The sequence below is a fragment of the Xiphophorus hellerii genome, chromosome 24, assembly GCF_003331165.1.
Source record: "Xiphophorus hellerii strain 12219 chromosome 24, Xiphophorus_hellerii-4.1, whole genome shotgun sequence".
NCBI lineage: Eukaryota > Metazoa > Chordata > Actinopteri > Cyprinodontiformes > Poeciliidae > Xiphophorus > Xiphophorus hellerii.
In genome coordinates, this window is record NC_045695.1 from 14,780,413 (window position 1) to 14,796,518 (window position 16,106).

Consider the following 16,106-nt stretch of genomic DNA (forward strand, 5'->3'; position numbering starts at 1 on the left):
TTACTTACTTTACAGTCTTTACAAAACGCTTCAGCTGCTGAACATCTGAATCCTTCAGGTTGTTTCCTTCCAGGTCCAGGTCTGTCAGACGGGTCGGGTTGGACTTCAGAGTTGAGGCCAAATAATCACAGCTGGTCTTTGACAAACTGCAGTCCCACAATCTGAATAAAGAATAAAAGATGTGAGCTGAAGCCAACAGGATGCAGGTTAACCAGTCCAACAGAACCAGTTAAAGATTCTCATCAATATTAATGCCAACAAGCTGCTGCTTCAATAAAGACCTGCTGACTTCAGAACCAGAACCAGAACCTACTGGGTACTGGGTCATGTTGTGTTGGAGGATTTTAGTCAGTACAATCATTCCAGGTTCTGATCAAAGTGTTGAAGCATCAATCATTGATTATTGATTAGTTCCTGTCAGATTCCAGGAATTCACTTTTCTAGACTGGGTTGATTGACCTTTGACCTGCTTCACATGAGGGGGATTTCTACACACTGGGCGTCAGAATGCTGTCCTGTTCTGACCTCAGGTCAGCAGATCCAACTCAGTTACACAGAGGGACTAAATTAAACTCTGGATCCAAGTCCAGGAACAAACTCAGAAAATATTTATTAGAACAGAAGAAATTAATTTGATTTATGATCAATTATATATAATTATTCACAGAAATATCAATAATTATATAATTACATACGTTAATGTCTCCAGTCTGCAGCCTTTAGTCTGTAGAAAACCACAGAGCTCCTTAAGTCCAGAATCTCCCAGGTTGGTTCTGATCAGCTCCAGTCTAGTCAGGTGGGTCGGTTTGGACTTCAGAGCTGAGAACAGAGAAGTCCAGCTGGTCTCTGACAAACTGCAGCCCCACAATCTGAATAAAGAATAAAAGATGTGAGCTGAAGCCAACAGAATGCAGGTTAAAACTGAAATATGAACAAATAAATAATAAAAATGTAGAAAATTAATTTCCCTGAATGTAAAAGAAACATGATGAACTGATTCTAACATCTGATCCAGTCAAACTGGTTTAAAGAGTCCAAACCAGCAGAACCAGAACATTTGATCAAAAAGAAACTCAAAGTTTTCTATCAGCCTGGATGAGTTGAGCTATTTCTGCTGGTTCCTGATCATCAGCTGGAGACCCGACTTGGTAACTGGATCAGAACCACTCAGTTTGTTCATTAATGGCCTTGGGTTCTTATTAAAGCTGCTGAAAGCCAATGGAGGCCATTATTTCCTAAGGAGACGTGACCTGATGAAGCATCATCACAGAGACGAGGCTCCAACCGACTGACAGCTGTCAGACTGAAGAGGACGGTTCCTCTCTGACCCGGCCCAACAGAACCACAGCTTCAGGACAAAGCTGAGGAACCTGCTGCTGCTGCAAACCTCCCTTTCATTCATTTCATCTAGATTTGCTTTTCTACAATCAGTCATTTCTTAGATTTGGTCATTAATGATGATTTGAACTTGTCAGTGTTTGTGGCTCGACTCTGGAGGAACAACATTTCATTCTGGATGTAAAGATGAGAATCAGAAATGAGAAATAAAACAATCTGAATCTTTACCAAACCAAACTGAAACATCTCCATCATTAATTTACATCATTTGAATTATTTTACTCATTTTGTTCATCAGTAAAAAACATTTTAAAGTAAAAAACTGAAAAACAAAGTTCAATAATCTCAAAGTCTGAAATAAGAAAAAAAATAATATATAAGGTAAAAAGTTTTAGAGATTTTATTCTGACATTTAAACAGGTTGTTTTAAAATAAAATATATTAGAATAAAAGCATTAATTAAACTAATGTTTAAAGTATAAATGAATGATTTTATTGTATAAATAAAGAAAACAAACCTCAGAATCTTCACTTTACTGACTGAACTCTCCAGGATCTCAAGCAGAGGCTTCAGATCAGAGTCTTCAAAGATTTCATCTCCATCTATGTAGATCTCATTTATTTCCAGTTCAGTCAGATCTGGGTTGGACTTCAGAGCCGAGGCCAAAACTTCACATTCAGCCTGATAGAGCCAACAGCCACCAAGTCTGTGATTAGAGAAGAAATAAATTCAGTTCTAATGAAATCAATCTGGATCATAAACAGACTAAAATATGATAACAGTGATGTCATCATCTGATCAACATCTGATCTTCAATTTACTGAGTTTGACCCCACAGAGAATCTGTGCAGTTCCTGGTTAAAGTCCAGGTTCTGGTTCTGGTTCTGGTCCAGGCTTCATGTCCTCAGACCTTCAGCTGCAGTCAGATGTTGAAGATCTTCTATCATCTGTGAAGGAAAGTTCAGTTTTCTCTGCAGCATCTGATGGAGCTGCAGCATCAGAGCCTCAAAGGAGCTGAAGCAGCTGATGAAGAGGCTGACTGAGCTGATGAAGGAAACTACTGGAGATGATGGAGAGGAGGAGGAACTGCTGACAGCTCGGACTTGGACTAGACCGTGTGGCTCAGAGGAACAAAGGTTTGGATGTCAGAAGAAATTGTTGCTAAACTCTTAAAGAGCTGAAGACCAAAACAGAGCGTTTGGGTCCAGCAGCATTTTTCATGGTGAAGCAGTGAAAGTTCTCCAGTAACTAGAAGAGGCTGGGATGTCTAAAGAGTTGAAGCTCATGTCTCTCCAGGTCTTCATAGCTAACAGCTTCAACAAAAGCTGCAGATGAAGAGTTGATGAGGAAAATGGTTCCAGCTCTGGAAGCAGAGTTCTCAGAGCTTTGGGAGGATCTGACAGAAACTAGGACTTTTTCTGGAGCCAGACAACAATCACCACATTTTGCTCTCATTTACAAACTCAGAGGAAACTAGTGGGAGGAGGAAAAGTTGGTTCACTAAGTTTCTAACTGGTTTCCATGACAACAGGAGCAATTATTGGGGTTATTTTAAAGTGTCCATCAAACCTAAAATGTGATTTTATGAAAAAAAAGACAAAGATCCTAAAAGGAGTAGCGGCTCAATGAGTGAAGAGGAGTTTAAAGTGTAAAAGTCTCTCTGGCTGATTGGATCTTTCAGACAAAATAGATTTTTTTCTAGAGTTCAGGGTTTTCTATTCATTTAAACATGAAAACTGTTAAAAAGTTAAATATTTTTAAAATGATCAAAATGTCTAAAACCAGAAGCTGCAGCTGTCCTGGATGAGCTGAATGTTTAGATGGTTGAATGTCTGAAATAGTCCAGAGGATGAAGGAAGAAGTTAAAGACCAAAAACATCCAGAAGCAACTTGAAGAAGAAGAAGAAACAGGAGGACAATAGAGCTGAATCAGCATTCACACAATGAAAACATCTGGACTCACCGAGCCTTTCTGCAGTTCCTCACAGCTGGAACCAGTCTCCATCGTCCATCCCATGATGTGTTGTACTTCTCCAGGTCCAACTCATCCAGAACCTCTGACATCTGCAGCATGAAGGCCAGAGCTGAACAGTCAGTCACTGAGAGCTGCTTCCCTGAATCCAGCAGCCGTTGGATCTCCTGATAAAATGAGACGTCGTTCATCTCCACCAGACAGTAGAAGATGTTGATGTTTCTGTCAGTAGAGATTCTATCAGTGTTCATCTCCTTCAGGTTGGTGATGATTCTCTGGATGGTTTCTGGACTGTTCTCTGTCTGACCCAGCAGATCTTCTAAGAGTCTCTGGTTGGACTCCACAGTGAGACCATGAAGGAAGCGGACAAACAGGTCCAGGTGGCCATTTTTACTGCTGAGGGATTTCTCCATGACTTTCTTCATGAACTCATCTAGAGATGTTTCTCTGTATTTTTCTCCCAGAAACGTCTTGATCACCTCTGACTTCCTGCTGGTGAAACAGTGGAGCATGTAGACTGCAGCCAGAAACTCCTGGATGCTCAGATGAACGAAGGAGTAGACGGAGATGTCGCACGTCCCTCTCTCTCTTTTAAACATTTCAGTGAACACTCCTGAGAACAACGCAGCATCTTTGATGTTGATGCCGCACTTTTTGAGCTCTTCGTCATAGAAGATCAGGTTTCCCTCCAGCAGCTGCTCAAAAGCCAGTTTTCCTAGAGACTCAATCAGCTTCTTGTTCTCTGGACTCCAGATTGATCTTGTCTTTTTTCCTCCATCATACTTTTCCTTCTTGATTTTGAGTTGAACTATCAGGAATGCTATGTACATCTCAGTCAGAGTCTTTGGCAGTTTTTCTCCCTCTCTGGTCTTCATCACATCCTCCAGAACTTTAGCAGTGATCCAGCAGAAAACTGGGATGTGACACATGATGTGGAGAGTTTTTGATTTCTGGATGTGGGAGATGATCCTGCTGGCCTTCTCTTCATCATCTCTGAATCTCTTCCTGAAGTACTCCTCCTTCTGGGGGTCAGTGAACCCTCTGACCTCTGTTACCATGCCAACACACTCAGCAGGGATCTGATTGGCTGCTGCAGGTCGTGTGGTTATCCAGAGGAGAGCAGAGGGAAGCAGTTTCCTCCTGATGAGGTTTGTCAGCAGAACATCCACTGAGCTGGACTCTGTAACATCAGTCAGGATCGGATTGTTCTTGAAATCCAGAGTAAATCGACTTTCATCCAGACCATCAAAGATGAACAGAACCTGGAACGTTTCAAAGCTGCTGATTTCTTTGGTTTTACAAAATAATTTATGAATCAGTCCTAATAAACTGAACTTTTCTTCTTTCAACATATTCAGCTCTCTGAAAGTGAATGGAAATATGAAATCAATGTTCTGGTTGGTTTTGCCTTCAGCCCAGTCCAGAGTGAACTTCTGTGTTAACAGTGTTTTCCCAATGCCAGCCACTCCCATGGTCATCACTGTTCTGATTGGTTGATCACTTCCAGGTGGGACTTTAAAGATGTTTTCTCTTCTGATTGTTTCTTGTTTCCTGGATGCTGTTTCAATGTGTCTGACCTCATGTTCCTGGATGACCTTTCTAGTTAACCCCTCTGTGATGTGGAGTTCTGTGTAGATCTGGTTCAGATCGGTTTGATTTCCAGGTTCAGCGACGCCTTCAGAGAGACTCTGGAACTTCATCTTCAGAAACTCTTTAAGGTCAGGCTGATACTGACCAACAATATCTGAAAAAAGAAAGAAAAACAATCAAAATAAAAACTATTTGCAATATTCTAACAAGTAACTGGACTAATAAAGTGGCCAGTTTGGTTCTTCTTCATAAACTTCTATGAATAAAACATAATTCAATAATTAGAGAAAACTCAATGAAAGTTATTCCAACGTCAGTCACAGGGCCGGCCCAAGGCGTAAGCAAACTAAGCAGCCTCTTAGTTGCCCCAGAACCACCAAGGGGCCCCCTCAATGTTGCAGTTTTTTTTTAAACGATTCCTATGTCATCACAATAACAAAAACACACAATTTCATAAAGAAGTGATTTGTTTTTACAATATATTTGATAATGTATGTAGAAAATGTTGTTCTCTGGCAGATTACCGAACTTTAAAAAACCTGACCTGCTGATTTTGACAGATACCAAGTTTTGTTTTTTTTGTCTGAAATTTTGCTAAATATAGGAAGAAAGTCAGTGAGTTGGCAACAGTGGTTTGAATATTGTTAACAGTAAACATTCAGACATGACCTTGTGGGCCGGTCTGTCAGTCAAACCTCTCACTGCAGAGCAGAAGAGGACAGAGGCTGATTTTTAAACCTTTGGTGACGAAAATAAGATCAGATGAGCTTCACTTGTAAGTATTAGAAGATCACAATCCCCCAAAATTAAGGAAATCGGCCCCCAGAAATCGACTGGCTGATAAATGTGTCCTATATTATACATGCATAGGATATAATGCAAACAGCATCAGAGATGCAATAAGTTTATAGCAGGTGTGCGAATGATCTAATATTTTAACTGTTGATTGCAGCCAGTCCACACTGTCAGCAGAAACAAAGGGCCCCAAAATCAAATTTCGCTTAGGGCCCCATGGAGGCTTGGGCCGGCCCTGGTCAGTCTACAACGTCTGTAGTCTGTAGTCTAGTCTGTAATCTTATTTTGTCAACCACCAAAACCTTCAGGATGCAGCCCCATTGAGTGAACTGGAAACTCAGTCCCTGTCTGACTGTGAAGTGTCTGCAGTATTAGCAGCACATGATGCTTTGAGCAAAGAGCAGGGTGGTTTTTGTGTTCAGCTAACAGTTATTTTGCAATCAATCTGAGAATGTGTAGACGGAATATTAAAAGTCTGGCAAACTCCTTAATGTCACTTTCTATTGAAATATAGAAACCCTTAGTTGCACAGTGATTGTTAGTAAAACATAGCTGAGTTTTACTAATGTTACCTTGTATGTCACTTCTGACCCGTTACTGTTTTGAGAAGTTCAGCAGGGAGTTTGTAGCTGAGGCCGTTTTATTTCCAGGGTTTCCCCCAGAAATCTTGCTCAGCCTGGCGGTCGGGGCGCCGAGGCGGTTTTTGTATAAAAAGATGTTAAGTTGACAGGAAATGTAAAAATATTACTTAATAATTATATGTTACAGGAAAACATCGCCAGTGAAATGCTATTTAAAACCACAGCTATTGAATCTTAAAAACAACAAATGAAAAAAATTATATTAAAATTAATATTAATTATTTGCACTTATGTTAAATCCAAATTAAGTCCATAAGACCCCCCAGGCCTTCAGGGGCCCATAAATGGTAACATTTTAACAATTTAACACAGACCATAGATATAGAAATGTAACATTTGTTTATTGAGATTATCAATGCAGCTCAATTTGATTGAATGGTTCCAGCATACATGAATTCAAAGATTTTCAATTATTTAACATTCAAATGTAAGATTTTAAGGAGCAGGCAAGTTTACTTTGTAAAAGTTTAACAAACAATCTTCATAGTTAGATTGTTTGGTTACCATAGCAACAATCTGATGCGTTTTTAACATGCGCCACAAAAACTGTTTTGGTTTCCGAGCTTTATGGAACGAGATTTTCAGATCTCCGCACAGCCGCGGGAAATAACTTTGACTAAGTAAACAAAGCATTTGATATGGTTTGATGGATCATGTAACCGGAAAAATAATATAATAAGATAAAACCAGCGTGATGTGTGGCTATGAGGCGAAGCTCCTTTACTGATGTTGCACAACGTTTTAGTAAAGTAGCTGCAGCAGCCGAACAGAAGCTGCTGGTCAGATGTGTGCTAATGCTATCTCTCCCTCAGTAATGTTTATAACATTAAAATACTTTTAAATGTTTTTGTGTTGCATAAAAATGTAATGTCAACTGTTTCTAAGTTGATTTAAAGAGTTTGGGTTTGGTTAGAGTGAAACATTGTTGCTTTTATGAAGTTTGTCTGAGATTTTCCCTCCAAAATGTTTTTCTAGGACAGTGTACAGGATCTGCCTACGTTCTGCCCGCTGGCTGAATGTGTCCCACTGCTGGAGATTATAGGTATGTGCTAAAAACACACTGTTACCTGTTGTGGTTTTATATCTTTTTATTTCAGGACTGCATTTTAGAATATGCCTCTTATGCATATTTTTACAATTTGAGTGATATTAATACTGTCTTAATATTAAATATACTCATTGTATTATTTTCTTTGTTTATCTGGTGTTTAGTGAAACGTCTTTACTATATGTTAATTTCCTCATTTGGTTTATTTGCTGGGAATTATTTTGAATTTATTGATTACAGTGATATGATTTCACATTTTTTCTTATTTGTTGCTGTTGACCTATATTTCCAGTCAGAGAATGGTTTAGAACTATGGCCATATAGATGGTTGAAGTGGAAGCTGATATATGAAACTTCATAGTGTGTGAAAAGGTTAAAGTTTATGGGTTGTTTCCATCATGAGGTGAGAGTCCCAGAGTTCTGCTGAGCTTCTGAAGGTTCTTATTCAGCAGAGATCCGCTCTATGTAGGCCGAGGGCGATGCTGTGCTGCAGCATGCAGAGATCTTGGTAAAGTGCAGCTTAATGAGCTGAACCTGCAGTAACCTCACTAAGACAATCAGCTGTTTGAGGTGAAACTGAACGTTGACAGCAGCTCAATGTGAACCACAAACAGGGTGTTCACAGGTACATTTAGAGGTTCGTGTTGAGCGTGTGGTAAGAATGTGAGGCCTGTGTGTTTGTGTCTCAACATGCTGACTCTGTTTCTGCTCTGGTAAAGTTTGATCAGTTAGCCGGTGCGTTATGTCCAGCCCATTTGTCAGTGCTGATTTCCTTAATTTTGGGAGATCTGTAATCGGTCGATTTTTACATGTGAAGCCGATCTTATCCACCGATGTCATCAATCTCAGCAAAGGTCTAAACATCAACCACTGTGCTTTTCTTTTCTCCCATGAGAGAAGTTTGACTGAGACATTGGCCAACCAGGTCATATCTGAACTTCTACAGTTAACAATAATCACCCATTGTTGCCAATTTAGCAACTTTCTTGATAATATAGAGCAACATTTCAGACAAAAAAAATGGTATCAGCCAAAATCAAAATCAGGCAACCAAAGCAGTCTCTGTGGTGCTTATTAAAAACTCAATTGACACGAAATGGTAGAGCTACTCGTCCAGGAGGAGCAGAGATTCCTGCCAGAGGGCGATACTGCCAAGTCTCTGGATCCTCTGAGATCCTGGACAACCACAATACCATCTATCCAAACCTCTTCCACCTTCTTTACAACCTCTTTGCTCTCCAGCCTCATCTGGGCCGTGTGAGCCGCTGTTTTCTGCAGCTGGAGAATTTTATCAAAAAAGCAAAACAGACTCGATTTCAAAACGCTGAAAAAACTTTTTTTAAATAAAAATAAAATCCCAGTCCACATGCGTCCTAATTCACAACATGTTCGCTGCTTCCAATCTGCAGGAACTTCAGTTCTGATGGTTCTGACCCGTCTGGTGGTTCTGAACAGTAACTGGTGTCTCCAGCAGGGGACACTGTCCTAGTCAAAGTCTCCAGCTTCTTCTTCAGGACTTTGGTCCCTGATTGTCCTGAACCTCCTGATCTGGTTCCTCACTCATTACATCACATTGACCTTTGACCTTCTAATCAGCCAATAATCGTTATTCATCACCACCAATCATCTGATTGGAAAAATCCAACATTTATACCACTGACCTTTGACCTGGAGATGAACCCGTTTCATCATCAGGATGACTCCTTTCCTGACTCTGCAGGTGTAGATCCCGCTGTCTGCCACTGAGGGACGTTCCAGAGTCAGACTGAGGTCTTTAGTCTTCAGTGGGTTGTCATTCATCCTGGTTCTGCTGGTCAGGTTCTGTTCTTCAAGATCATCAGAACCATTCGGATACACACAAACCGTCTTGTTCTCTCCGTCCCTCCACTCCACTCTAGCGCCTCCAGGCAGGTAGACGCTGGTTTTGCAGAGCAGCAGGACAGATTTAGCCCATGGATCCACCTTCACTTGTGTAGCTGAGAGACGGCAGAGGAAAAGATGAGAGAGCGAAAGAGAGAGAGAGAGAAACACACACACAGATAGACAGAGTTCCTCCTGGACCAGTTTGGACCCATCAGGTCAGAGACCATGAAGGTGTTTCTGGTGTAAATGTTTCTGGTGTGAAATAATGTTCAGGAATCAGTGCAGATCGGTTGAAGTTGTGTTTGTAGGTAGTTTATATGGTATTTATGAGAGTGTGACCATCAGACTGGTAAGATACAGTCTATTTGTGTTGAAGAAGAAGAATGTTTTTTTTATTACTTTAGACCAGTGGAGCCCAAAGTCAGTCCTCGAGAGCCGGCATCCTGCATGTTTTAGTCTCCCCCTTTACCAACAACCTTTTCAGCAGGTCAATGTTCTTCTAACGAGCCTCATTGGATCCAGGTTTGTTAAACCAGGGAGAGACTAAAACATGCAGGTTTCGGCCCTCAGGGGCCCACTGTGGCCCCCACTGCTTTAGACATTTTCTGTTTGCTCATTTTGCCCAGAAGAAGCTGAGTTTTACTTTAAATGGTGAATTCTGTTATGTTTAGTTTTTCTCTTTTACTTTATTTAACTTTATTAGTAACTAATAAAACATCCAAACTCCGCCCACTTCCACAGTCCTTCACTGAGAGGAAGAGACTTTAAATCCTGCTGCTAGTTTATAAATCACTGAACGGATTAAAGATCTGCAGCTGCTGGATCAACCTGCTGGTTCTGGTTCTGCTCTACATCCAGAACCAGAACCAGTCATGGAGAAGCAGCATTCAGCTTCTATGCACCATAACTCTGGAACAAACTTCCAGAAAACTGAAATACAGCTGAAACACTGAGTTCCTTTAAAACTAACAGACTGTAGAGACAGCAGCTGCTGGTTCTGGTTCTGTTCATGATGTTTCTAACTACGCTGCATTTGATCTGAACATGAATGAACAGAAAGATCTGAACTGACTACAAGATGAACCGTTGACCTCTGACCCCCCTCTGCTGTTAGATGATGTCTAACAGCATTCTGGGTCAGAAACATTCAGACTCACCTGGCAGGAAATAATCTTTAAAATGATATAAAACGCCTGCAGAGACGATGAGAACCAGAACCAGCAGAACCAGCAGAGCTGTGGCCCAGGATGGAAAGGGTTCTGTGGAAAAACAGAGAAAGATTGACCTCACTCTGACCTTTGACCTTCACCACCAGCTCTGACCTGATGCTCTGACCTTTCTTGACATATTTCAGAACCACAGTGTGTCTCAGGACGTCCTGGTCTCTGTAGACGGTGCAGACGTAGCGTCCATCGTCTCTGTGTGTGGGATTCCTCAGGGTCAGGCTGACGTCTCCGGTCATCAGGAAGTCTTTGTTCATCTCTGTTCGGTCGCGGTAAAATCTGTCCTGGTTTCTTTGGTTGCTGCTGTGAACCACCATAAATTCTGGTTCTGACAGGGTCCACTCCACTGATGTGTCCTCAGGAAGGTGGGATGATGTTCTGCAGGGCAGGATGACAGAATCTGACCCTTCAGTGACCTCGACCTCCTGCTGATCAGCTGAGAGGAAATAAAATGATCAGAAACAGTTTGGATCATTTTCTGGTTTGATGTCATCATTCAGTTTCTGTCTGCAGGGAGAAAAATCATTTCTTTAATGATCAACATAAAATCAGAAACTTGAATCCATCAGTGGTTCATGTGACAGTTATTGATGCATCAGAGGGTTTGATCTATACATAGCAGATCTACAAAACCTGTTAGTTCTGTGGAGGCTGAAGATGAGAAACACAAATATTAATTATTCCTGGAGATTCATCCTGTAAATGTTCAGTTTATCCAGCTGGTCAAAGATCATCAGAACATAAATAATAGTGTAAAAAGTGAAAAAGGTCATGATAAATCATGTTTTATAATCTTAATAAATATAAAGTCTTTTAAGAAGTCATAAAATGATGCTGAATATTGATCTAATTCATTTCATATTTTATTTTTATTGATATTAACATGAATGTGTTTGAATGAAGCTGCTGTCATTAAAGAGCCATTAACTGCTTTACTGTTAAAGACTAAAATAGTGACTGAGGTCAGTTATGGAGACTTCCAGCTGACTACAGAACTGTATCATGCCTGAAATTTCCTTATATAAACAGTAACATACATGGTGTCTATATTTATAAATCGGATTAAGCCTCACCAACTATGAACCTCACCACACATCACTATCTCCATGGTTACAGAAAATATGAACAATTATTATTTTTCTCATTTCAATAAATTCATTCATAGCACAGAACTTTAAAATAGGGTGTGCTGCTTGTTTATCTGACCTTTGACCTTCAGATGAATCTGTTTCAGTTTCCGTTCTCGTCTTCCACCAGAGATGCTGCAGGTGTAGTTTCCTCCATCAGACTGCTGAGGTTTCCTCAGAGTCAGGCTGAAGTTTCCAGTATCCAGAGTGTCAGGATTCATGGAGGTCCGGTTTCTGAAACGTTGGTTCTGGTTTTTAAGATCGTCACCGTTTTCTCTCCGTAGGTGGACAGAGTTAGGACTGAGATCACTGCGAGTCCAGATGAGGAACGGATCTCCAGGTGTTTGACCAGAGTAAACGCAGGGCAGCAGGACAGACTCCGCCCCCTCATTAACCTCCACCACTCCACCCAGAGCATGCTGGGAAACTGAGGACACAAGACGAGGGTTTAGTGAGTAGAAATAATGATCAGTTATTCACTAGTGATGAAAGATTTCAGTCTGTCTGCTAAACAGCTCAGTGATACTGAACTCTGATTGGCCAGCAATGATCTCTGTTCATGTAATACAGGGGTCTCAAACTCCAGTCCTCGAGGGCCGCAGTCCTGCAACTTTTAGATGTGCCTCTGCTGCACCACACCTGAATAGAATAATGAGGTAATGAAGGCTCTGGAAAACTGATCTAGACAAGGAGGAGGTCATTAAGTCATTTCATTCCAGTGTTTTGTACCTGTGGCACATCTAAAAACTGCAGGACTGCGGCCCTCGAGGCCTGGAGTTTGAGATCCCTGATGTAATATGTAACTCACATTAAGCCAGTGGTGTCCAAAGTCGGTCCTGGAGGGCCGGCATCCTGCACGTTTTAGTTCTCTCCCTGGTGGTACCAACAACCTTTAGGTCTTCTAACGAGCCATCATTTGAGGCAGGTGCGTTAAACCAGGGAGAGAACTAAAACGTGCAGGCTGCCGGCCCTCCAGGACCGACTTTGGACACCCCTGCATTAAGCAAAATGTCATAAAACTGATAAAAGTGCATTAAAATAACTGTCAAAATTTAAAAACTGAAAGATTGAAACTCAAAACGAGTTGGTAGCTTCTTTGTGGTTATTTGCAGAAATCCTGCTGTCAGTTTTCAGGTTGTTTTATCTCATGAACTGATTTGATAATAAAGATTTTTGTTTTAGTATCTTGGTGATTGTTGGGGCAGATTCTGTTTCTGTGACTTCCTGAAAAACTAAAATTCTTCTAACTTTATTTTTCTGGGATTTCTGGTCCTGATTCTTTATAGTTACAGAATTTAAACCTTCCAGTAACTTTCAGTCAGTTTCTGCTATGAAACTGAAGTGTCTTTGTTGATCAAACAACAATTTGGAAACTTCTGTATATTCTACATATTTTATTACTTCAATAGAACCTCATTGTGAGCGATCATCTCAAAAGGAGCTTTTACACAATTACAGTCTTAACCCAGATATCTAAAAATGTAATTCTAGTCATAAATACATTCAAAATATTTGTTAAAGGATCCAGGATTAGTTCAACATGTTGCAATAAATATGCTGCAGTTTTCCTGTTGACTAAAGAATTGCTGTTTGTGATACAAAAACTCATCGTCACATCCTGAATATCATCCATAGATCAGGTTTGGTTTTATAAAACCAGTAAACCAGAGAAGAACCGGACCCACCAGAACCTGATTCTCCATTAATGGTCAGACCAGCATCATGCATCAGCAGCAGAACATTATGACCACCAACCTGTGAGACCCAGGTGAATTCAGGAGAAACAAACTACAAACTACAACCACCCAGGCGGCCATCTTGGATTCAAATGAACATTTATGTGGAAAAATGATGACAGGAAGGAAAAGCAGAACCAGAACCAGAAACTTCAACATCTGCAGACATTCATCACTGGTTTCTGAGGTTAATGTTTCTGGGAGCTAATGTCCAGATTACTGGTCTGATTGGGTCTCAGTGGTTCTGATGCTGACAGAACTACAACCTGATAGAAACTGATAGAAAACATCAGAACCAGATCAGCTGCTGAACCTAAACCAGAGAAATTAGATCCAGACAGGAAACGGCAAAGTGGAGCCACTGGTTGGATGGAAGAGACCAGAATCCAACAATAAACCAGTGAGATCTACTGGGAGGACTGGTGAGCGACGAGTCGCTGGAATGTTCTGATCCAGACCGTCAACCAGCTGAGGTCAGAGAGAAGAACGAACCAGAACCAAGAAGCTCTGAGGCTGATCAGCAGCTTGCAGAGAGACTGAAGAGGATGAGGAGCAGAGAGAGGAAGGTGATCTTACCGAGCAGGAGGATCATCATCATCATCATCATCTCATCATCATCATCTTCCTCTCAGAACCACAGAGAGGCTTCCATCAGATCCCAGCAGCGGATCACCTCTGACACCAGATCAGCGTTTCTACTGGAACCAGCAGAGACACACAGGAGGAAACTCCACTGCTGATTGGCTGATCCAGATGCTGCTGAACCGGTTCTGATCCAGATCAGTTCTGAGGAAAGGCGTGGAGCTTCAGTTTCCTCATAGTTTTGTTAGAGTTCAATCATTTCTGTCTCTGTGCTCCACCAGGTCCGTTTACCAGTTTCAGGACCCGACCAGAACCCCTCATTGTAAATCACCTTGAGAAATAAAGAGATTTGGTTATAGAAAAACAGGATTTAATGCTGAAAATGATCAGGTGTTACAAGCCATACATGTGATCCAAATGGATCAGAACCAGAGTTACATTCACCATTTAGCAAACCTGATGGATGAAACCAAGTGAGGCAAAGATTGTAGAGTTTAGCTTTTATTCTCCTCAGTCTCCTCCCTCCCTTAAGGGAGTCTAATCAGTTTCAGTCTGTTTATGTATGACTGACGTCAGTCACACACAGACATGGTTATGCAAGGTGCAGCGTGTGAGCAGTTAAGAGAGGAAAACAGAATCCATAACACTACTACTGATTCATCAGGAAACTGTTATGGATTCTGTGTTTTCCTCTCTTTCCTGCTGACTCGCACACTGCTGCTACAAACTTGGTGTCTTTTGTTTTCTGTATTTTAAGCACATCAAGTTAAAACATTTTTCTCTACAAAAAGTGTTTCATAGTTAATACTGCATTAAAGACAACAATTTTTATTGGAGATCAGCTATTTAAAATATTTAATTTTATTTTTCAGATGAATTTATTTTCTTTAAAAGTTGAATGAAGGGCTGCAGAAATGGCAGAAAAAAGGAAAAGGTTCATAAGAGAAGGAAAATATTTGGAGAAATAATTTCAACTTAAATCAATTCTCTGTTTTCACCTTTCATATCTGATATTCTAGTGATTTACTGGGAGATTACAATTATTTTTATTTTGTTTAGATAATTTTTCATTTTAATTTTTGCAACAAAAAAAAGAGACCAAGACAATTTGATCTTCTGTCATGGGGCTCTAAATTCCCTGCAGCGCCCCCTAGCGGTGATCCCCATGTTGAGATGTCATTATATTGTTGTTCCTCTGGAGGGCGCTGTTGCTTCTTTACAGCTTGATCAGTTTTCAACAACTGAACCACCTGCAGTCTGGACTGATATAAAGATTGATGAATAATTTGGTTGAAAATCTGAAAACTGTTCATCACTTTCTTTCCACTTCATAATTATGCAACAGCTCATATAATACTAATAATATAAATTGGATTTAAAGTCAGACTTAAAGCACAGTTTCTGTTTTAAAAGTTTAGATATATTTTCCAATCATGCCACCTAAAAGGTGTGTTCACCTGTTAGGTTCTGAGCGTCTGAAGAGGAGAGAGGCGAGTTCAGTGGGATCCAGGTAGAAAGATGAGGTGAAAACATGGATGGAGGCTCAGCTGGCTGGTTGTTGGGTTCTGGAGAATGATCCGGTCCAAAGATGGAGTCCAGAGAGGAATGAACACCAGCCAGCCTGATCAGATGGTTGGTGCTGCTGCAGCAGATATCTTCTCTGGAACAGGAACTCTCACTCTCACTGAAAATACACAACCAGAAACCTAAAAATATGTGGTTGATTTATTAAACAGGGATTTTTATTAATTTATTTAAGGTAATCATGTGATTTAATGTGGATATGAAGGAAACTTTCCATGATGATTCTCACCTGATCCTCCCTCCTTCATTCCTGAACAGAAAGTTCTTTAAACTTTGGCCTCTTTTAGCCTGGAGGCTTTAAGTTGTATAACTGGTTTGTCTCAAACGTTTCCAACAAAAAAGTTAAAAACCTGCTGAGTTACAAACAGGTTTTAATCACTGTAGGCGTTTACTGGAAGATGTTTATGAGTTTCTGTCTCTCCTGTGCAGGAATGTTTCCTCGTTGCCTCAGTTTGCTCATTTAGTTGTTTTTATAAACTAATTGATTTGCTCTCTATTGGTGCCTGGTTCTGGTTCTGGTTCAGATCAGGACAGATTGTTCAGATTGAACCTGACAGCTGATAGTTTTCCACCCTGTCGGCTCTGCAGCCTCCAGTTCTTAAGAAA

General features: G+C 40.6%; 1 protein-coding gene across 1 annotated transcript; it reads right to left on the minus strand.

Annotated features, from left to right (window-relative positions):
- Positions 1 to 788: 788 nt before the first annotated feature.
- On the minus strand, positions 789 to 14,357 carry LOC116715500 (uncharacterized). Its single transcript, XM_032555912.1, has 8 exons — positions 13,911 to 14,357; positions 11,678 to 12,025; positions 10,584 to 10,907; positions 10,406 to 10,507; positions 9,047 to 9,361; positions 4,889 to 5,055; positions 4,095 to 4,831; positions 789 to 819 (listed from the first exon to the last, which is right to left on the minus strand). The coding sequence occupies exons 1-8, from the start codon at positions 13,939 to 13,941 to the stop codon at positions 789 to 791; spliced, it is 2,055 nt and encodes a 684-aa protein (XP_032411803.1). The 5' UTR covers positions 13,942 to 14,357.
- Between the last annotated feature and the right edge of the window lie 1,749 nt (positions 14,358 to 16,106).

Bases quoted from the DNA above. Each gene is read 5' to 3' on its own strand.
- LOC116715500 (XM_032555912.1), bottom strand. From the start codon at position 13,941: ATGATGATGATGATGATGATCCTCCTGCTCG. The intron at 5,056-9,046 runs GTCAGTGGTATA...TTCTTTTTTCAG, and splicing joins GGTTCATCTCCAGGTCAAAG to ATATTGTTGGTCAGTATCAG. The intron at 4,832-4,888 runs GTCAGACACATT...AGAGAAAACATC, and splicing joins AGGTCATCCAGGAACATGAG to TTTAAAGTCCCACCTGGAAG.